The sequence below is a fragment of the Coffea arabica genome, chromosome 6c (assembly GCF_036785885.1).
Source record: "Coffea arabica cultivar ET-39 chromosome 6c, Coffea Arabica ET-39 HiFi, whole genome shotgun sequence".
Classification (NCBI taxonomy): domain Eukaryota; kingdom Viridiplantae; phylum Streptophyta; class Magnoliopsida; order Gentianales; family Rubiaceae; genus Coffea; species Coffea arabica.
Window position 1 is genome coordinate 1,531,095 of NC_092320.1, and position 22,247 is coordinate 1,553,341.

Sequence of the window (22,247 nt, forward strand, 5' to 3'; positions counted from 1 at the left end):
AGCGGAACCTGTAAACAAAATTTTTATGAAGTAATCCTTCCTCATACATGGTTCAATGTCTTGTCTTAAAATACACTAGTACTGTATAATCATGGCATTCAAAATTTATTCCTTCATGCTGGCCAGCTTATATATTGTTTTGCAGTTAAGGGCAATGGCTATTTATCTGCTTATTTTATCTGTCATCAATCTATTCATGGGCTATTGTTTGGACAGTCTTTAGTTATTTTGATTGGTGAATATTGGATACCTACTGTAGCAGTACTGCAAGGTTGGTTATCCAAGGACAAAGACAGGTGTGTTGCTGTTCTTTCGCTGTCTTGAGATGAGAAGTGAATCTTTGTGCAGTGTGGTGATGTTCTATTAGATTGTAAAGGTACACCAAACTGACTGAATGATATTGAGATTTTCATTCATGTTGAGCTGGAGGAAGGTTTGTGCTTCCTAATCTAGTTCAGAGTATGGGCATGTGGTGAATTGTCTATGTGGCTTATTTTATGGCTAAGTATAATTGGTTACAGTTAATGGTTAGTTTTGAATTTGGATGCATATTTCAATAGATCTCACTGTTATGGTGACTTTCGATCTCACATTTAGTTGGATTATACTTTTGGAGTTTGAAACTTTGTTCAAGTTTATGGATTTATCTTTGCTGTACTTAGTGATTAAACATATTGGACGTGCTTGTGAATTGTGATGCTTCATACTTGATGAGATTAATATAATTAGAGTGTTGGTAGGCTTTATGTATGAACTCTGGTAAGCGACCTATGGTCTTGAGGCATGCCTGACTCGTGGTGGTGACTGGAGTCCAAACCCAACCAAACTTTGTGATTACCAGAAAAAAATATGAGTTTGACTAGAGATGCTAGCTAGTTTTCTCCCTTTGCTTGGCTGGAGTACGTTAGCGACTTCAGGTTGTATATGCTATCCAGGCAACGAAACCAGAGAACAGTTGGGAGTACCTCGGTTCTGTTTTTGTCTCAATATTGAGATTGAGTTGAATGCTCAAATTCCTTACCTGAGAACTTGTGACTGACTTTAGCATGAATATTAGCAATTAGTTGTTTTCTCACGTTTTGTGTCCTAGACTAGTGTCAAAAAGTGCTACTGGCATTATGCGGGTGTTAGGAAGAGAACTTTACTACTAATAACTTTAATACTACTAAAAACTTTATCCTAGAGGTTTTGCCTAGCGGAATTCTCAGGTTTAATTGACACACAGTTGAGAACAGTGTTTTTATCCTCGCAGCCGAAAGGGAAAGGAGAATAGATTGTGGTTGGTTGTTCGTGTACGAGGCAAAGTAGAGTAGCATATGACAGTATTTGCCAAGGTCATGTAACACGCCTTCCTCTAGCTAACCTTGTGGTTCTGGAGTGGACGTTTTACAATGGAACCGTTATTTTCTCTCTCTCTTTTGTTTTCCCGTTAATGTAAATCAGTTTAGTCAAGAGAGAGTTTTGAGTCGAAGTCAGATTCAGGAGGACGATTCTTTTCCTTGAGAACCATTGTCCTTGTTCCCCCTTCAGCAGCATCAAGCCTTTTGAGCAGTGGATTGTTGCTCATCTTGTCATTGAGGAACATTTTGGGGAGAAACTTTTATATAAGGTTTATTTGCAAGGAAAAGTGAAAAAAAAGTTTGTTTTTTTTTTTTTTCCTCAGGAGTCTAAGACATTTTCTTGCACCCTCCCGCGTTGTGTCCCTTCATGATTTTAAAAGAAAATAGGTTGGTTAGACACAAATTTTAGTAGCTGCTGCTAATTTTGCTCAAAATTTTTCTTGATCAACTAAATATAAACCAGAAAATAAATTTCAGTTTCTTTTACTTTTTCAAATAACTTTCCCTCCATTGAGATAGTCTTAACGATGAGATCTGTAATCTGTTTTATTCACATGATTTTCCCTCCATTAAACAGAGTGACATCTGTGGATGCATACTGTACGTGAATCTGGGACTGTTACGTGGTGGTGCTCTGGGTTTTGCTTTGGTAATTGACTAAATAATGGGTGTTCTATTGCTTGCACGGGGTTCTGGCAGTCTACGGGCTGATGCACAGCGTGTTTGTTGGGTTGCGGGCTCTGGAATTGGATCTCTAATTCGTCTCTTCTCTAATCCAATTACAGGAATTTAAAAGAATTCAATTCTTACGTTAAATTCCTTGCAGAACTTCGAGATTCATTTTTAACGCCATCGTCTTGATCATCTTATTTACTACCATGAATAAATTCAACTTTTTTTTTTTTTTTTTTATTAATCATGAAGAATTAGAAATAGATGTAGAAATACTTGCAGCCTTTGTGACCAACTCATCGTTTTTTGGCCAGTGAAAGGTTGGTTTAGATGGTAAAATATGAAGGGTTATACATAGAAGAATGAAGGGTTGGTTTAGATGGTAAAATATGAAGGGTTATACACAGAAGAATTTGGATTAGACGGTAAAATATGAAGGGTTATGCATAGAAGAATTTGGATTCAAAATCACAAGCACGCATACACATAAAAGAAAACAAGTATTAACAAAAGTTCATCAGCAACATAAACGGCTGAATCGAAAAGAAAACAAGTATCACCAAAAGTTCATCAGCAACATAAAAGAAATGCAAAAAGTGTTACAAAGAAGAAATTTTTTTCTGTGAACTTCATAGACTAGCAAATAGATGCATCTCAGCGACGTCCTCTAGTTTTATCTTGTGAAGATATTCACTTTAGATATCCCAATAGAGTTGCTTCATTTTATTTCTTTGAGCGACGGAGTCATACTAGCCACTTCCTCAACTCCTCAGGTTACCTTGATTAGTTATCTTGTAATGGGTCTAAAGCCCTCCTATGTAACCAACACAAAAAAAAAAACACCGGAAAAAGAAAAAAAAAAAAAAAGGTAAAAAATGCACAAAGAAGAAGTCAAACATTGTGTAACGTTCGCATAAGACCCCGACGAAAACAAAGCATGGATGGGCCTTGCCCTGGAAGGTCCAACGTGTGAAAGTGGGCGTGGAACCCCTCCCTGCTCAAGAAGACCAGTAGTAGTGTATTTGGTACCCGTATGGATATAGCCGTTGAGTTGTCGGCGTCAGGACACGGGCTGCTTCGCTTCAAACCCCATCAACGTTTAACGCCACTGGTTCTAGTATAGTACAGTTAGTTTAACAGAGCAACATCTCCATCGCTCAGTAGAGGCTCTCTCTCTCTCTCTTCCTGTCCAAGGAAAACTAGCCGTTAGGGGACTTAACCACGAACTTTTGAGTATCATTTTGCTCTGTGCTGCTGATAACAACTGACCTTGTCTGCGACCTCGTCCTAGATTCCCTCCTCCTCCTCTCTTTCCAGTCGCCTGCATTCTTTTACATTACATGCCTGTTTCCTTTCCTCCTCTACCTTTATTTATCTCATCCCTCCCAGTCCTTCAATAAAATTTCTGTGCTCTGTTTTTCCGGTGATCCAAAAAAGCAGCGGTCCAGAAAAAGTGGAGAGATATAGGCAAAACATAAGAAAGGGCCGAGCGAGCAAAATCACGGCACGGCCATTTCGTTTCTTCCTTAGCCCTTCTCCCTCTTCCACATACCTCAACCTGCTCCAAAACTAGTTGATGGATACTCGTGTTGTTGGATGTCCAAATGATACGCGCAGTTATTCATCTCGGCTTATACCAATGTCTGCTTGGTGCAGGGCTGAGGATGGTAAGAGAGAAAAATGGGAGAAGCCACCACATTGGCGCTGGCATCACACAAGCATGCTCTTTCCGTTTCTGCTTCTTCTTTTCGCCTTTCCGCTTGTTTCAGGCAAGCAATGGGATGGGGTTATTGTGACTCAAGCAGACTATCAAGCCCTCAGGGCCTTGAAACATGAATTCGTGGACTTCAGAGGTGTCTTGAGCAGCTGGAATGATAGCGGTCCTGGAGCTTGTTCCGGTGGGTGGGTTGGAATCAAGTGTGTCAATGGGCAGGTCATAGCCATCCAACTTCCCTACAAGGGATTGGGAGGCAGAATCTCTGAAAAGATTGGCCAGTTGCAAGCCCTTCGCAGGCTCAGCCTCCACGACAACCTCCTTGTCGGCCCGGTCCCTACTTCCCTTGGCTTCCTTTCTGATCTCAGAGGCGTTTATCTCTTCAACAACAGGCTCTCCGGTTCAATTCCTCCATCCATTGGTAACTGCCCTGTCCTTCAGACTCTTGATCTTAGCAATAATCAGCTCATTGGAGCAATTCCTCATAACCTTGCAAACTCTACCAGAATATATAGACTCAACTTGAGCTTTAACGCCATTTCTGGTAGAATTCCAATGAGTCTCACTCACTTCCCTTCACTTACTTTTCTCGCTCTCCAGCACAACAACCTCTCCGGTTCCATACCTGATACTTGGGGTCTTTCAATACGCCAAAATAGCTCTTATCAACTCCAATCCTTGACCCTAGATCATAATCTTCTTTTTGGAGACGTACCACCTTCCCTCAGCAAGTTGAGCATCCTCCAGAAGCTTGATTTGGGTCATAATCAGATTTTTGGAACAATTCCCAGCGAATTAGGTAGTCTTTCAAGGCTTCAGGAGCTGGATTTATCCAGCAATTCTCTTAACGGAAGCTTTCCTGATAGCTTTTCCAACCTCTCATCTCTAGTTTCCCTGAATCTCAAGAACAATTTCCTGGACAACCAAATCCCGGCTACCCTGGACAGATTACAAAATCTCTCAGTACTGAACCTGAGTCATAACCAATTCAAAGGTCCTATCCCACTCAGTATTGGAAACATCACCAGTCTAACTCTGCTTGATTTGTCCGAGAACAATTTCACTGGGGAGATTCCAACATCCCTTGCCGATTTACCCAAACTCGCCTCCTTAGATGTTTCATACAATAACCTTTCTGGGATGGTTCCATCAACCCTTTCCAAGAAGTTCAATTCCAGCTCTTTTGTTGGAAATCTCCAGCTATGTGGATACAGTTCCTCAACTAGATGCTCTTCTCCTCCACCTCAAAATTTACCGTCCCCATCACAAGGCACTTCTAAGCATCACCATCGCAAACTTAGTACCAAAGACATAATCCTTATTGCAGCTGGAGCCATGCTGGTAGTTTTACTGCTTCTTTGCTGTGTACTACTATGCTGCTTGATCAGGAAAAAGGCAGCTTCCAAAGCAAAGAATGGCAAAGCAAGTGTTCTGGCTCCAACTGGCAGGGGAACCAAGGCAGTTCCAACAGCAGGAACTGAACTTGAATCAGGGGGTGAAGCTGGTGGAAAGCTGGTCCATTTTGATGGTCCTTTTGTATTTACAGCCGATGATTTGTTATGTGCAACAGCAGAAATAATGGGGAAGAGCACTTATGGGACAGCTTATAAGGCAACCTTGGAGGATAGTAACCAAGTTGCTGTAAAGAGGCTAAGAGAGAAGATAACAAAAGGGCAGAAAGACTTTGAAATTGAGGTTGCTGAGCTCGGAAAGATTCGGCATCCAAATATTTTAGCTCTCAGAGCCTATTACTTGGTACCTAAAGGAGAGAAGCTTCTTGTCTATGATTATATGCTTAATGGAAGTCTGGCATCTTTTCTCCACGGTAAGCTTTTTTAAGCCACTATTTTATCCCTTCATTTTCAAACTTTGTCTCTGGTTTTGTGATGTGGGCTTGATCACTAATGGAAAAAGAAGCAATTATGTCACTGATTTTGCACCTTAAATTAGTAACTGCTGCTTATTCTGAATTGCAGTGAATTTGGTGCTTGAAATAGTTAAGTGATTAAGCACTTCTAATCATATTCTATTCAATTTTTGAACCTTGAAGAGATTATAGTCAGGAAAGAGCAGAAAGAAAATAATGATTTTGGTGGTGGTTGGTTCCTACAACTAGATGGAATCAAATGGACACCGACAGCTTTAAACAACATGGACCCTGCATTCGGACTCTCCTGCTTAAAATTTTTGATTCAATTTCAGAAGCTAACCTATCCACAAAACATCCTCTTCTCGTGTATTGTTTGCAGCTCGAGGGCCAGAAACCACAATTGCGTGGCCAACAAGGATGACCATAATCGTTGGCATTACACGAGGCCTCTGCTTCTTGCACACAAAAGAAAACATTGTACACGGGAATTTGACATCAAGCAACGTGCTGCTCGATGAACTAAAGATTCCCAAGATTGCAGATGTTGGCCTCTCCAGGCTCATGACAAGCGCAGGAAACACCAATGTTATTGCCACTGCTGGCACACTTGGCTATCGTGCTCCGGAGCTTTCAAAACTCAAGAATGCCAACAGTAAGACCGACGTGTACAGCCTTGGCATGATCATGTTGGAGCTCTTAACGGGGAAATCTCCGAGTGAGGCAACAGATGGGCTTGACTTGCCTCAGTGGGTGGCATCAATTGTGAAAGAGGAGTGGACTAATGAAGTCTTTGACGTGGAGCTAATGAGGGATGCATCCAACATCGGGGATGAGCTGCTCAACACATTGAAGTTAGCTCTGCACTGCGTTGATCCTTCACCAGGAGCAAGGCCCGAATGTGATCAAATTCTCCAGAAACTGGAGGAGATAAAGCCAGACCTAGTTGCCAATCTCCCCACAAGTTCGGCTGATGATGGCACTGAACTTCCAGTGAAAAGTACTGAATGAGCAATAATCAAGAAAAGTATACAGGTTGGGATATAGAGAATTTCCTCACTTACTCCATACAGAAAAATAGATGACACTAGAGCTCGAGTAAGCATTTATTTATTCATTTGTTGGCTGAGGTTAGCTGGTTTTTAATAAGCAAATGGTGTATATACTATTGTCATGCCATGGTTTACTGGCTATATTTTCTCTGTCTTCAAGGGTTTGTACCGTGCCCGTATTCTTTTGATTCATTTTCTGTCAAAGGCTAAAGCAATAAAAAAATTACAGGGATATTGACCGTTGCTTTCACCTGCTTTAACATTTGACTCGCTGCTGTAGTTTTATCCCTAATATATGACGTTTTTGTTCCCAACGCAGGAAACATTTTATCTTAGGTACTTGTTCTCCCAACATAATTCTCAAACACGCGGTATGCTTGTATGTACTGCGATGTCTGAATCCAACTAGGAGGTATAAAACGCGCGATGCGCGTAGGTAACTAAAAACAATATGCCCTGCCAAATATGAGGATTAAGGGAGTGAATGAATTTCGGTGCATTCTTCTTTTATCCAGCATGTTATGCAATTTTTTTTTTGTATATCAATATGAAAATGCATGACAGTTGACAAAGGAAAAAACAGCACGGTTGATAATCCAAAGTGTTATTAACTTGAAGGAAATGCAAAGACTTTAAATCTATTCCATCGCATGAATTTGGCAATGATTCTGATAATGTAACTGGCTAGTGAACTGGATAGCGAAATAAAAAACTATCAAGCGAGGCATTCTCTACATTTTTTACTTTAATATTAACCGCTCTTCTTCTCAACCCATAAAGAGACTCGGCAAAAGAAGCATCAGTTGTTCTCAAGTTAACACCGCATTGTCCTCCTTTCCCTATTAACAGTACCAAATCTAGTTTGACTACTGATTCTCTGCTGCTAATGAAGATTCAACTATGTCCAGAATAACTGAGCATGATTGAACATTTTCTGCAAGATAACAGGAATTGTGTATTAGCCAGGCAATAAAAATTTGATGCGTTGACCTTGCAAATCCTCCTCCTCTTTGTCACCGATACAGAGGAAAACTTGGAAAATTTGCAAAAGGCAAGAGCTTTACATTCATGCATGTCAGTGTTAGAATACAAACCCCCAAAACACAAAGGGAAGTACAAAAGCTAGGCATTAAGTGTTATTCAATAGAAATGATCTCGCTTACAAGAGTCGGTAGACCGAATTAAATAGCTATCAATTGCATTGCAAATTTAAAAATTTCAGTAACGGTAAATTTATTGCCCACAAGTTCCAGTACAATGAAATACACCACCATTTCTGTCATGAAATTATAGAAAGTCTTTTGGAATCCAACTCCTGAGTCAAGGTGTTTTGATTGTGGTAGCCCTCCAAGTTCAACTTTTCAATTGCATGAAGCGGAAAATTATAGTAATACATGGGACAGTACTGGAAGAATAACAAAATGAGGGGGCAATCTCTATTTTCCAAGTAATCTGGCAAAGGGGCAATAAATGTCAGGAAAAATCTTACAAGCATTTTAAGAGAGTGACCGTAAAATCTAATAATTATGAGCAATAAAAAATGTACTGTAGTCTTAACATGACATCACTATCGAAAGAACATCTAAGAAGAATGATCAGAGTGCAGCAAAAGAAGGTAAAGGCATTCAAAATTCAAAAAGCCAGCAGAAATGTATCATATGGACTTATAGAAAACAGATTGAAGTTTCACCAAGTAGTTGAAAACTACCTTTATATCTCCCGAGAGCCTCAAGAGATTTCGCTTTTAGAAATATTGCTTCTAGGAGCAAACAGCATCTAATGACATGGGCATCAAGGAATAATTTTGAGATTGTTTTCTGGGATGGTATCCTTGTCTAGCAAGTGTGATTTTCATCTTCGGAGTAACTGCAGCAATATCGATTCCTTCAAAAACATGTAAAGCAGCTTCTATCAGACACATATTCTAGAATTCTAAATGTCAATCCACCAAGTCTTTGAAGGATGCTGGGAAGAAATCTCACTCTATTGACCTTATGATTGTAAACCCAAAATCATTTAGATGAACACCAACAGCAATCATTATGATATCTGCCATTGAAGAATAAATCACAAAAGGGACCATAAGTCTCAACATCTGGCCTAAATCCACTTCACAGTACCTCAAACATAAGTCAGATAATCCAAAAAAGAATAAGAAGAAAGGACAAACCGAGCATCCATATGTTTCAGTTCATATAATCACTAATCTGTCAAGTAAGTTGATGGGTGTGCCATGAGGACTTGTCACATCTATCGTCTACACACCAAAAAAAAAAATTCAGTTTAGCTAAAAGTAGGATTTCTAGCCATTTTCTGCAATCAGACTATTAAGACTAAGATGCAGGCAACTATTGGTGAAAAATACACTCTTCTAGTGGCGAAAGACAGTAGGAAGACTACTACAACATTATTAGGCAAAGGGATGCCTATGCGTATGTCACCTCTTGATGAACTTGAGAATACAAAGAAAGCTGTCTTAAGCATATTCATCAATCAGTGACTAATTACAAATTAACTTCAACATATACATGTGGAAGGTAACACCAGTATGTGACCTTACACATTCAAAGAGCATCTAGAATAATTTTAAATGAATCACAGAGGATGAACTAAGATTGAGAATAAAATGTTAAGAGCACCTATGCAAAATTAAGTGGTTCAAATCTACGCTCTTGATGTTCCACTAAGATTATAGCAACCAAATAATTAAAGAAATGAAAGGATGAGAATCAAGATGTAATTCAAAGAACTGCACCGCGTTGCTTTATACCTGACATTACATATTCCCCTATTTGCGGCAAAAATCACATTGGTGATAGAAAACTTTCTAGAGCACAGTTCAAGTATGAAAAGCATTCCATATCCAACATATCAACCTGCAAATAAGATGCTTCAAATAATTAGAACATACCAAAATAACACCCAAGCTCATTCATAATAATGTGTATATATAGATGAACCTCATCAATAAACAAGACTCCGGGAGCAAGCTCTGCAACACCTTCATCAATATAATGGTTCAAAACCTGCGATAGACATCTTTTGTAAGATGAAACAACACACAACACAAAATACCAAATCCAAGCATCGGCTTTCTGTGGTGATAAAAATTATCACCTTCCTCCTGAACATTGAGTTAACATTTATTAATTTCTTTGGTAATGGTTTTAACAATATAAAAAGTCAAAACCAAGTATTCAATCTTCTGTACATCTGTATTTGCTTTTTCATTTATTAATTTCTTGGCTGTATGTACTTTTGACATATATATTCGCCATCAGGGTCAATAGAAGTCAGCAACATTGTTTTGAAACACCACCAATTTTTCAAAAAAAAAATCCTCTAAAAAAGCAAAAAAAATACAACCAGCCAAGAGGGAAGAAACCGCTAAATCACCAGCTCTTCAAGCCCTAGAATTTCAAGATAAACACCAAAGCAAAACATCACAAAAAAAACATCTTCCGATATAGAGAAACAGGAAGAGAAAATGACAGAAAAATCCCCTGAAAAGCAAAAAAATACAACCATGAATGTGGATATAATGTAACTCACCAGAAGAATCATGGCGATTGCTTTGGATCAATGGAAATCTTGGACTCGCCAATTGAGAGAGAGGAGAAATAGTTATAAAAGAAGGAAAGAAAGTTTTGGAGTAGAAGAGGAAAGAGCGGCGGAAAGTTTTGGTCAATTCCCTCAAACCCTAATCGATCTTCAAACAACAATCAGAAGGACTTAGGAGAGGCACGCATGGCAGGGAGAGTGGGGAAAAAGGAGGAAGAAATGAAGAATGGGGAGAAGATAGAAAACGGCTGATGTTTATAGCTAGTTTGGGAGTTTAGGTTAGAAAAGAAAAGAAAAGAAACCTTAAGTTATGAAAGAAAAGAAAGGATGGGAAAAGAAAAGGTGAGATGTTGATGTTGTTTGGGAGTTTAGATAAGAAATGGAATGATTTGGGATATATATGTCAATAAAAATTTGTTCAATACCCATTTGAGGATAAAATGGACATTTTAAAAAATTTTGTTAGGCTTTCTCAACTTTCCTTTGCTTTCCGGCCACATTTGGGCGGAAAAGTATAACAACTATGGCAGCAACATACCATCCATCCAAATCCTTTGATTTCCTTTCTTTTCCATCTCTTAAAAAGTCCCAAATGGCAGAAAGAAAGTTTTTGTTATCCTTTCCTTTCTTTTCTTATCAAATCCGATCATCCAAACTAGCTATTAGGGTTGAAAGAAAGACAATGGAAAAAGGAGGAGAGAGAAGAAATGGTCACGTGAGTACCACGAGGGCCGACGAAACAAAATGAGAGGCCGACGAAAAAGAGCCTCAGACCAAAACCCCCCACTCGCTCTTATTCTATATATGTTGAAAAGTTGAAGATCGTTGAAAACTGTGGAGGTCAATTGTGTATTTGTCTGTCTCAGCAACGAGTGCTTGAATGGGGGCCTCTCCAGGATTCGAACCTTGGTCCTTTGGGGCAAGGGTCTTGGGGTTGAAGTTCTGATACCACTAGCTCAAGTTGTACCAGGACTTCAACCCCAAGATCCTTACCCCAAAGGATCAGGGTTCGAATCCTGGGGAGACTCTCTCCAAGCACCCTTACCCTTATCCCAAAGGATCATGGTTCGAATTCTGGAGAGACCCCCCTTCAAGCACCCATTGTTGAGGCGGACAAATACACAATTGGCCTCCACAAAAACTACCTGCGGAAAGAAATGAAGGGAAAATGGCCATTTCGATGGGAGTTTTAGCCTCATCGATGCGACCATCTCTATCGTAAAGATGCCGATCTCAATCGAAATCCTCTAATGAAAAATTGAAAATTTATAATGGCGTGAGTGTCTTGCAGAGTATGTGCATCATATAAAATGACCATTCTGCTCCATTATTGCTACTACAGTCGTATTCAAATTTGTCCCTTATATACCACGCATACTCATTATGCTCTCTATTTTTTTTTTTGAAAATATTATTTAAAACATTTCTCACATCTCACCAAATAAATTTATCGTCCATCACTTTTATGTCTCTTATAAATTCAAATTAATAAAATTTAGTTCTAACTTAAGTTTTCGATAAATTTTTTAACTAAAATCACCACGTGACTTGCATGGAGTTAATATTTACGTATGAAATGTCAGATCCCACTTTTTTAATGCCAAAAAATGATTATGAATTGAATTAGATCCCACTTTTTTTAGAAGAAAAAATAAATATAGTTTGGGTCAGTTTTACTTTTTTACGGGGCAAAAATGAACATGGATGTGGTCATTTCTTTAACTACACACCTTTTTTCCCTAAAAAAAAGACCATGTGTGAGTTATGTGATAGATTCAAGATAAAAAGTGATAAAAAATCTAGGTTAGGACTAAATTTTATAGACTTAATTTTTTAAGGAATGTAAAATTTCTATTTTAAAAGTGAATGATGAAAAAATTCATTTGACGAGAAGTGAGAGACGTTTTGAATGATTTTTCCTATTTTCTTATAGTTCTACTCTTTCTTTTATTTCAAAAGTTCGAACGACCTCTTACCAATACAAACTTAACTCGAGTGTCGAATAATTTAATTCATCTTTTAACTCTAATTATGTCTTGAACAAATGAGATCACATCTTGTACATTTGAGTAAAAACTGGCCCAAACAAATTTTTTGACAACTGTTTAGACCCTCCTCTGCATAAACTGATGTCTATTCAACAAAAGTTATTGTTGAATAGTTTTGAGCATCATATTCAAATTAAGGTTGTGTTTGAATTGTAATTTTTTATCAAATTTTTTTTTTTACATTTTTCGTGATTTTTATTTTTAATTACTTTTTTAATTGAGATATATCAAATTATTATTATTATTATTATTATTATTATATATATATATATATATTGGTTCAAGGGGAACTCACTCAGGAAAAGGGTATAACTTGAGAGCACGAAGGAGTGACTTGCAATCATCTAGCTAAAGCTAATGTGCCTGGTTAATGGTTATGTAGAAGAAGTGCCTGTGGCTGTCAAAATCTCAAATCCGGCCAGCTGTGAGGCGTCCAGGGTTGAATTAAAAGAGGCCCACCAGTCCAACCCGGCGAGCAATTTAGGTCCCATGCCACCGCCTGATCTACTTCTACGGAGACACAAAAACAGAGAGGATTGTCTGCGAAATCTGACTTGAGCAAGAGAGAATCCTAGTGCTGAATTAGCATGGACGACGTTCCTATTCACAAGATCCAAATTTCTGGTCCTGCACTGGCCTCCCTACTCCTCCGTTTCTCCTCTTCCCCCGGTGCTATTCACGGCCTTCTCTTCGGCCACGTCACTATCTCCGCTACCTCCTCTCTCTCCGACGATGCCACCTCCAATCTAGACCCTTCTTCCGCTGATGCCGACGCTGGCACCGCCATTCCGCTTCTTACAGCCACAGTCACCTCCTTCCTCTCCCTCCCTTCGCACCTCCCTCTCCCACTCCAACACCTCCCGAATCCTAACCCACCTTCCTCCTCCCTCCTCGGCTGGTTCTCCGCCCGCCGCAGAACCCCTCTCCGCCCCTCCCTTAACGATTCCACCACCACGCACGCTCTTTCCTCCTCTACTTCCCTCTCCTTCACTCCTCCACAATGCTCCAATCTTCACACCCTCACCCTTCCCCCTTCTCTGTTCCTCCTCCTAACCTCGCCCTTGCAAGATCAGCTCGTCCATACGCACCAGTATAAAGCTTTCCACTATCGAATTTCTACCGATTCCTTCGAACCCAAAAGCTTAGATATTGTCAACATTGGCCCATCTTTCCGATCCCATTATGGGTCTTTTAGCACCAACTCTCCGTTTCCCTTGCTACCCTGTGAGTGGAGGTGCTCCAATGCCATGGCTGAGGATGACCAAAGAGAAACTTTAGGGTCTTTGAAGAAGGACCTCAATGATCAGAAGGAGTTGGACATGTGTGCTGAGGGTTTTGAAGTTGGGAGGTTGAATAGACTAATGGGTTCTCAGGCTGCAAATTACACAGCTGAGTTGGAGGATTTATACAATAAAATGCTTGCCAAGCTGGATGGACTGTCCAGGCTGGTGGAGAACAGCTCTGCTAAGGTTCTTGAACAGGTGAGTGGGAAGAACACAGGCGAAACAAAGCTCTAGTTTTTATTAGGATTTGGTTGATACTGCATTTGTCTTTTTCCCTCCTGTCCCGGACGTAGTTGATTTATTTATTCTTGCTTGGTAATAAAATCACGTTATTTGAATTCAAACAGGAACAAAACAATATGAAGTTGAGGCTTAAAGTAGCGGGATTGGAATAATTCTCGATGCTTGCTGGTTTTTCTTTTTGTCCTGTATGTAAGGTATTTATTTTCATTTCTTTGTGCGGTTGATTCATATTTCAGTTACCTTGTTTTGGCAAGTTTTTGGGTAATTCAAGTTGATATATGTTTAGGTCAATTGACTTTTAATTGTAGCATATGGAGCTGTTGCACATATTTTCATCTTGTAGTTCGGCAGAAAAATAAAACTGATGATATTTCCATGTTTTGTTCGTGGTCAATTAATAGGAGAGAGATCCTTAATTCATTTTCACTAGTGGTAATACATTACGTGTCCTTGTTTAGCGGCATTAGCTGTCATAATGTTGCATTTTTGGTGAACTCTGTGGGAAAAGGTTTATCATGTATTGCTGGAGGCAGCACCATGTACTATTTCTGTATGGAATTTTGTCCCTCGGAGGACAATGGGCAAATTTTCTGTGAAAGTTTATCCTTTACATAGCAATCTTTAGGTGCTAAGTCAAGTCCGTGCTAGCCACATTTACCAGTTGTCATGTCTCAGCATTTACTGCTTTTGAATTGGAGCTTGTTTCTATTCCTTTAGCTTCCTGCATTTGTCCAACCTTGTGAACCTTTCTGCACCAATATTACTTCTTTTAGTTTAAGTTTAACCATCAGTTGCATCAGAAGGGTGGCTGGACTCATCCTGAAAGCATAAGAGCTTTTATGTGGCAATTGTTATCTTCCTTCTGATTTGGAAAGCCTTTCTTGATCCAATTGTGGTATACCGCTTGCTTTTGTAATTCAGTTGATGACGACATTCATGGTTGTACAGGAGATCAGCAAGATTTGCATTCCTATTAGGAACACAGGCAAACTTTGTTTGTCAAGGACTTAGCTCGCAAGAAATTGGTAGTACTTGCTTAGAATGCAGTCCATGATGCCAATGTACTGTTAATCTCTAATGTTTTACTTGAGAGTCCTATGCCCGTGCATTCACTGTTTAGTGGTCCATAACTGATTAAGCTGGCAATAGCTCACCCATGACTCACACATGTTCTGCAATACTTTTTAATTTCTGCTTAACTTACTTGAATGTGTTTTACCTTAATCTCATGTTCGACATGTGTTGACACTGTGATTAGAGATGTTTAACCTTTTCCATAGTTTCTTGATGATTTAATTATGTGATGGCATCTGATTAATATCTTATGATTGTTGGGCAAAGCTGTTTGAATTATGAAATGTGGATGGTCATTACTCAGAGTTGGGAGGTGCATAAATAAACTTAGAAAGACATTCTATCTTACCCTTAATGTCAGAAATCAGTTCAAAGCCACCAAGAGAAAAGGATAACTGTCTCTTCTATTGCTTTCTGATACTGTAGCTGCAAGAGGTTTCCACTTTAGCTGCCTCTCCTAGCAGAAGCTGTGTCTGAATTTGTCATTTTGATCATAGTGTTTCTGCTTGCTTGTGCTCTAATATTTTCCTAGTATGTACCTCTTCCAGCCTGTTTTAGTGGATCCAAGGCAGCATCACTCTCAAGCCAAAGCGACCAAGTTAGATTATGATCAGATTGTTCATTTCTTTGTTTTCCCATTAAATTTGGGCATCAATAATGAATCGCGACTGAGTCAGTTATACTTGAGTTGTAGTCTAATTATTCAAAATAGAAACAAAAACAGAAATAATGAGCCTAATATCTTCTTCAAACTGCCAAATAAAGATTGCGTATAAGTAAATTCAACCTAATAAAAGCTTCCTCAAAAGAATGCTTCCTTCCATCTCTGATTTCACAACAATAAGAAAGAGAAGCTTGCTTTGCAATCACCATATTTGCAGAAAATTCTAGCTTTTAATGAATCTTTAGCGGAAAATTCACCTGTGCATCCTGGCTTATTGTCCCATTATTCTTGGCGTCACCCAATTGTTTTTTGTCTGATGGTATAACATGGGAGACAGGGATGGCCTGTGTGGATTGCAATGTCGTCCATGGTGTGATCCCCAAAAGGTGGGGTAGTAAATCGTCCATTGAGTTTTGGACCCTGGAAGTGTGTTTTGAGTTGGGCAATGAGGACTTAAGATTTGTGATTGGGAGTTTGGAAAATGTGGGGGCAAGCAAAAATAACGTGATGCTTTATGCATCATCTAGGGTCGAGTTTCTAGAAACTGAATCAGTGATACGAGTTATTTTTTCAGAAATTTTAACTAAAATTGACCTATGAAGTGTAAGATAGATAAATGTCAAGCAAAGTTACCCAATCTTTATGTGGTTGGAATGGTTTTTCTTAGTCAATGGGGAAAATATATCGTTTTACTGATTATGTTGCCAAAAGGACTCAAGAACAAGGAGGAGGAGGTGCTTCTCTTCGTTTTGTTGAATAATGTTACTATATCCAAGTCTGACTGGCTTGGTGAACCATAGGTTACTGCTTGAGTATTACTTCTTCTGCCCGCATCACAAGTTACTAAGTGTCCTATGTAGCTTCTTGCATGAAATTGTTGTTGATCCCATGATTTTTTGTCCGCATATTGCTACTATATGAGCTTATGCAGTTATTCTTTTCTGGTCATTTGAATCTTTTAACCGTACAAGGTGGAGGATAATAAACTATGAATTTCCACTTGAAGGTGAGAATAGCATAACTAGTGTTGGTTTTGCCTGTTGGTAAGTTGGAATATCTGATTTTCTGCACGGAAAGTATATAAACAAGCAATTTGGACTGCAACTCAAGGAAGGAGTGGAAAGAATTTTTCCTTTAATACACATACTTCTATCACTTATTTCAACTAAGAAAAGTAAACAAGCAACATGAAGTTTAGGGTCTTGCTTGAGAATACTGTCCATCATTTCTTTCTGAATTTTGATTTTGCTTTGTTGTTGTAGATTCTTCAATATTGAAGGTGCATAACGGAGATCCTGCAGCTTAACGTGTAAAATTGAATAATTCTGAAGCCTTCTGTGGTTGTGGTTGTGGTTGTTGCCTGTGCTTGGCATCTTTTCACAGGCTTAGGTAAAGGCAATCTCTTTCCTTCACCCAATTGTGAATTGCATCTATGTACCATTTCTATCTAGTGGCCTTCCCTCTTTCTGTTGATACCCACCAGCCAGTAAATGTAATTCCTTAGATTGGAAACTTGCTTTTGGCTGGAATGAAGCAAGCCTAATTTTTTGCAAGCTTTTGCTTAGTCTTCTCTCTTTATGTCACTTTAGTACCTCTGCTCTATAGTTTTGGAGGCTTAACTGCATAATGGAACTTTGTCTAAAGCTTCGGATCAAACCTGTTACAAAACAGAAGTTGTGCCTCGTGTGCAGTGTACTTCTTTCTGGTACATTGTTTGAATGTTTCAGCTACCTTTTTAAGTTTTATCATTGGGGATGGAAGCATATTCCAGATGGGCACTGGCAATTTTGGCAGGCAAACGTTTCACTGTGTTCCAGTGCAATGCCATGCATGTGGGGGCTCTTCATGAGAATCAGTTGTAGCAGTTTTGGCTGCTGTGCGGCTACGGGGCGTCCGCAGTCCTGTGAATTGTGGCCAATAAAAGGGGAGGCTTTTCCATCTAGCACACGGATAGGCTGAAAATTCCTTGTTTGTCACTCCTCCTGTACTATGGGGAAATCAATGACCATTTATTAGTTCGCGCAAGAAAAAGGAAACAAAGCCTTGTTGGAAAATGACCAACTAGGACTTTATATTTGTGTCCTTGAGCAGGACCGCCTTTGTACCAGCCCTTTGATGTCGACTTCGGGGGATAATTTCACTTTTTAAGTTATACTAAAAAAAGAAGAAAAAAAAAAAGAAGGAAAGGGTATGATCCATTTGCACGGCTAAGTCTTCCAAAACGAAAGGATGAATTAGGGTTCAATTGAGCTTTCAAACTCGGTTTTTTAGTAAATTTATAATTTTATAATAAATAATTAAAAATTATATTATAAATACGCCATTCGACAAGGCTTGACATACGTTAGAGTTTTAAATTTTTTTTTTTTTCACTCTATCTTGACTTGATCATCTCATCAGTTACTTTGAATTGAATTTTATGCTTGATCAAATTACTCCCAAGCCCGAATCGAGTAGCTTAGATTAATTTACACCCCTAGGATGCAACCCGTTAGATTAATTTACGTCCTTCGTTCTTACGATCTTACGAAAGCGCAGAGGCCGCTCAAGTCGACCGACTTTTGTCGATTTCTCCTCCACCGAATTGGGCTTACTGCCTCTGGCTGCCCCGTGTCCGTAATCATCAAGCCCACCTGTCTCTAGTTCTTGTCGTCTTATTTCTTGGAATTTTTCGGATTAGTTTCAACGTGCAGCTGATATAGAAAATATCCACTTTCCTATTTTGGAAGCCCAACCATGACAACTTGGGCTTGCCTTGCTTGACCACCAACGGGAAAGGAAAAATAGCTTGTTTGCTGAATGATGCGACCTCCTCATGTTGCAGCCCATTCAACAAATCCGACCTGTTTGTATTGAGGGTTTATAAGAAGAGGAAAAATGAAAATGAATTGCGTATACTGTGTGTGTGTGTGTTTTTTTTGGGGGCGGGGTTACTCAGGATGACTCAATTGCGTCCGATGTCTAAATTCAAAAGCAAAAAAGCACTTGCCATGTTGCTTCCTTTGTTCATTTTTAACTATACAAAACTTAAAAGTCAGATTTTGCAAAGCAATTGGAAATAGAAAATTAATCAAAGCTAAAATTGAGTATTCAAAATCATTTAAGAAAAAAAAAATACTAAAAGAATAAATTAAAAGGGAGCAAAACCATTTTTTGCTTTACCTCTTGCATCATTTACATCTCCAACCATAGCGGGGAGTGAAACCTTAGTAACTAAGTACTGGAATTTTATTTAATAGATGGAGTTTACTTTACCGTCTATTAACTTCATCAGCAAGTAAACGATAAAAGAATGCAAAAAAAAAAAAAAAAATGTTTTTGGCAAGAAAGAATAATAATTGCGACAAAAGCACGAGTATATTCTTGAGGACCAAGAAAGAGCAGCAAGTATTCAGGAAGGAACTGAAGTTGATATACCACTACAAATTGGTTTGGAAGTTTGAAAGGAAATAATTTTTTTTAAAGAAAAAAGGGTGCGTAATGGGCAAGAAAAGGAGAGACAGGCCCGCGTAGGCTGCTGTGCTGTTAATAAGGTTCGTCTACGGCCTTCACCCATGCATCCTCCATGCCCCAATAACAGCTTAATAAATAAAACAAGCAGAAGGAAAAATAAAAAAAAAAAAAAAGGGGGGGGGGGAAATGAGAAATTTCCGAAAATAAGAATAGTTACTTAGTTCCCAAGAGAGAGCAATCAGCAGTAATTGCTGAAGAGAGAGCAATCAGCGGTACTGTTGGATTGCCAAAAAACAGCACCACCAGCGTCTGCAATGCATAGCAGCATAGATGAATAAAAGGACACCTTCTTTCCTTTCTTTTCTTGAGGAGACTGAAAAAGGAAAACGAGAGTCGAGTCTAGAATCCTAAAGCGAAATATATACATATATATAACGTATACACACCGATAAAGATTGAGGAAAGAGGTATACAAGGCCCCGACCAACTCACCAAGAACAGGAAGAAGAATCAAGCAACACTTTTCTTTGTTTTCTCAAAGGCGCATGTCTTCTGATATTCACATCACTGCAAATACCGACGGCTAAGTCAAATTTTCTTTAGCCTCTTCACCAAATCCAATCTTCTTTGAATGGTAATCTTTTATATATAATCCCACATGAGTTTTCTTGTCCTTTGCGCATTCCAGTTCTAATCCCCTCTGTTTCGTCGGTCTTGGCTAGTAATCGTTTTTCTGGACTATTAACTACTGTTAAGTATGCGTTCTTGAATTTTAATGGAGTGTTATTATTACAACACATGAAACGATTAGGGTTTGAAACAAGAACTACTAACTTGCTATACCTGGTGCGTGCGTGGTTTAATATGGTTTATTTAATGTTAGAGCCCTCAACGACTGAGGCCCTTCAGATGGATGATAAAACTTGTAATTAATAATTCAGTGTTCAGTGCTGTTACTAAAGATTTGATTTTTTTTTTTTCGTGTTTCTGCAGTTGATCAATTTGGCCTACTGAAATATACACTACTACAGAAGATTTGGTGAAGCGAAAGACGTGGTGGCGGGTGGGCCTTTATTTTGTGTGTGTGTGAGTGCGTTTTTTTGTGCTTGACCTGGTAAAAGTTTGTAAATGGCGTGTGGCGGGAACAGAAATAACAATAATTCACGGAGGAGGAGGAGTAGTGTGGAAAGTGAATCCGTAGACGACATATTGTTGAAGTGGAAGAATTTGAACAGACAAATACTGGAAACTGTGGGTGTGGTGGGTGATGATGAAGTGGGCGGGGATGAATTATTCAGGAGAAAGAAGAAGAGAAAAGTTCTACCCAGGGGTTCCAGAAAGGGATGTATGCGAGGCAAAGGTGGACCCGAGAACTCCCGGTGTAATTTCAGGGGTGTTAGACAGCGGACTTGGGGAAAATGGGTTGCTGAAATCCGAGAGCCGGTTTCTTTTTCCAAGACCCAAGTCCTGAGTAAGCGCGGCCGCCTGTGGCTGGGTACTTTTCCCACAGCTGTTGAAGCTGCTCTTAAATATGACGAGGCTGCCAGGGCTATGTATGGCCCTGATGCTATTCTCAACTTCCCGGAGAATTGTGCACCCCCAACCCCACCCCCCTCCTCACTTCATCATCACTCGTCTACAATTAGCGACAACAATGATTCGTCCACTCCCGACTCCGCAGCATCATCGACGTCGGTTGACCCGGTATTAGTACCACCGGATGGTAGTTGTATCGCTAAGGGTGTTTTAGAGATTGAAATTGACAACCATGCAGATAAGTCGAATGGATATCTTGTACGTACCAGGACAGTGGAATCCCCTGCTGAAACATCGGGTTTAAGCGGTGTTACCATGGTGCAAGAGTCGAAAATTGAGTCAGACGCAACGCATTATGCTCCAACACCGTCGCCAACGAAGCTACGTTGTTGCAAAATGGATGGCGGCGAACCGTCATACTCTCGTATTAAAGTTGAGCAGCCACCAGAGAACCAAGTCCACAGCCAAGTAGTCTCCCAGATCAATGAAGATTCAGTAATTAGACACGCTGCAGAGGCAGAAACGAGATTTCCTATCGACGATCCTGTTGGTGCGGCGGACCTGGACGAATTAGTATTATTGGACGAGCAGCAGAAACTTGGTAATCCAGGGATGCCTGATGATAATGGTTTCTGGCGCAATATTCTGCATGGGCAATCCCTGGATATCGATAGTTCTGAGTGTATTAGCAGCTTAGACGACGACATGCGGTTGGCCACTGGGGATTGGGCGGCGAATCTTGATGATAATCTTCCCGTTGGATGCGCGGCCTCCGGTGCCATCTCTCTGCAGGAGGACAGCACTTGGCTTGAGAATATTAACAAAATGTTAATGGAGGACACGGACTCTTTAAATTTCCTCGACTTACTGGATCCGAAGCCTCAAGGAGGATATCGTGATGAAACATTTCGGGCGAGGGGGCCGGGCTGTCAAGAACCTGGCACTGGGCGATTCGAGCTGCAGAACATACAACCACCGGCAACAATAGTTGATGATTTTCCCGGTTCTTCAGGAGCAGTCAACGCTTCTGATACTGGATTGAGGAATGAGGTAGACGGCGATCTTGGTCAATACGGATCTTCTGATGAGGGCCAAGGGCAATATTGGCTACAACACCAAGATGCGAAGCTCAACGTGGAAAACTTACAGGCTATAATTTTGGACGACAATTTGAATGTTGACGTTTCGGACCTTTATTGATTAGTCTTTCCTTGGAAGCGGGAAGGGATAAATTGTTTGTGACATAGAAAACTTTGCTGCGACGTTCGGATACCATGAGACCTGAAAAGTGCATCTCAGAAGAAGATTTTGTACAAGTAATCGCTATTCAGTGGACGATGACGATGATGGAAAGACGCAGTAGTATTAGTTGATTCACATTTTGGCCCCGAAGCTTGCAAAGTTTAACCTAGAAGTAGAAATTGAGATTGAAATTCTTTGATGTTCATCAGGTAGTTTTTAGTGGATGGTATAGTGTAAATTCATCCAGGACAAGCAAGTCTCTGGAATACATACACATCAAGCTTTTGGGTTATCTGTGTTGATCTGCTTCCAGCTTAGAAAAAAGACTCTGAAATATGAACAGAAACTTGTGTGGCGTTGCAGTTGTTCAGTTTCTTTGTTCTTTTCTTCTTTTTCTCCCTGGTGTTGTGAGCTCTAGTATTGTGGCCCGTAAAATTCTCAAATTAACGGAGTCAAATTTCATTGTTTTCGTCTCTGCGGAAAGCAGAATATAACAGA

At 39.7% G+C, this 22,247-nt stretch overlaps 3 protein-coding genes and 1 long non-coding RNA gene across 9 annotated transcripts; 3 read left to right on the plus strand and 1 right to left on the minus strand.

Moving 5' to 3' along the window:
* Nucleotides 1-3,437: 3,437 nt before the first annotated feature.
* On the plus strand, nucleotides 3,438-6,824 carry LOC113691595 (probably inactive leucine-rich repeat receptor-like protein kinase IMK2). Its single transcript, XM_027209804.2, has 2 exons — nucleotides 3,438-5,551; nucleotides 5,976-6,824. Exons 1-2 carry the CDS (start codon nucleotides 3,589-3,591, stop codon nucleotides 6,602-6,604), a joined length of 2,592 nt encoding a protein of 863 aa, XP_027065605.2. The 5' UTR covers nucleotides 3,438-3,588; the 3' UTR covers nucleotides 6,605-6,824.
* A 385-nt stretch (nucleotides 6,825-7,209) lies between these two features.
* Nucleotides 7,210-10,578, minus strand: LOC140008221 (uncharacterized). Of its 5 annotated transcripts, XR_011815611.1 has the most exons (8): nucleotides 10,198-10,574; nucleotides 10,012-10,055; nucleotides 9,606-9,671; nucleotides 9,416-9,521; nucleotides 8,816-8,902; nucleotides 8,637-8,694; nucleotides 8,354-8,529; nucleotides 7,210-7,579 (listed from the first exon to the last, which is right to left on the minus strand). It is a non-coding gene; the product is annotated as an uncharacterized lncRNA (long non-coding RNA). The 5 variants fall into 5 exon arrangements; XR_011815612.1 differs by having other exon boundaries at nucleotides 8,628-8,694; nucleotides 9,606-10,055; nucleotides 10,198-10,578; XR_011815608.1 differs by having other exon boundaries at nucleotides 9,606-10,055; nucleotides 10,198-10,576.
* A 1,969-nt stretch (nucleotides 10,579-12,547) lies between these two features.
* LOC113693773 (uncharacterized) lies at nucleotides 12,548-17,191 on the plus strand. 2 transcript variants are annotated; one of them, XM_027212455.2, is made up of 3 exons: nucleotides 12,548-13,735; nucleotides 13,885-13,974; nucleotides 16,781-17,191. In XM_027212455.2, the coding sequence occupies exons 1-2, from the start codon at nucleotides 12,842-12,844 to the stop codon at nucleotides 13,930-13,932; spliced, it is 942 nt and encodes a 313-aa protein (XP_027068256.1). In that variant the 5' UTR covers nucleotides 12,548-12,841; the 3' UTR covers nucleotides 13,933-13,974; nucleotides 16,781-17,191. The 2 variants fall into 2 exon arrangements, with proteins under 2 accessions (XP_027068256.1, XP_027068257.1); XM_027212456.2 differs by lacking the exon at nucleotides 13,885-13,974 and having other exon boundaries at nucleotides 12,559-13,735.
* A 1,910-nt stretch (nucleotides 17,192-19,101) lies between these two features.
* On the plus strand, nucleotides 19,102-22,145 carry LOC140008223 (uncharacterized). The gene is made up of 2 exons (XM_072051837.1): nucleotides 19,102-19,605; nucleotides 19,965-22,145. The coding sequence occupies exon 2, from the start codon at nucleotides 20,100-20,102 to the stop codon at nucleotides 21,705-21,707; it is 1,608 nt and encodes a 535-aa protein (XP_071907938.1). The 5' UTR covers nucleotides 19,102-19,605; nucleotides 19,965-20,099; the 3' UTR covers nucleotides 21,708-22,145.
* The last annotated feature ends 102 nt before the right edge of the window (nucleotides 22,146-22,247 follow it).

What these genes read in the sequence shown, in the direction of transcription:
- LOC113691595 (XM_027209804.2), top strand. Translation starts at nt 3,589, where the DNA reads ATGGATACTCGTGTTGTTGGATGTCCAAATGATACGCGCAGTTATTCA. An exon ending in TCTGGCATCTTTTCTCCACG is followed by an intron (nt 5,552 to 5,975) that starts GTAAGCTTTTTT and finishes TATTGTTTGCAG; the next exon opens with CTCGAGGGCCAGAAACCACA.
- LOC113693773 (XM_027212455.2), top strand. Translation starts at nt 12,842, where the DNA reads ATGGACGACGTTCCTATTCACAAGATCCAAATTTCTGGTCCTGCACTG. An exon ending in CTGCTAAGGTTCTTGAACAG is followed by an intron (nt 13,736 to 13,884) that starts GTGAGTGGGAAG and finishes GAATTCAAACAG; the next exon opens with GAACAAAACAATATGAAGTT.
- LOC140008223 (XM_072051837.1), top strand. Translation starts at nt 20,100, where the DNA reads ATGGCGTGTGGCGGGAACAGAAATAACAATAATTCACGGAGGAGGAGG.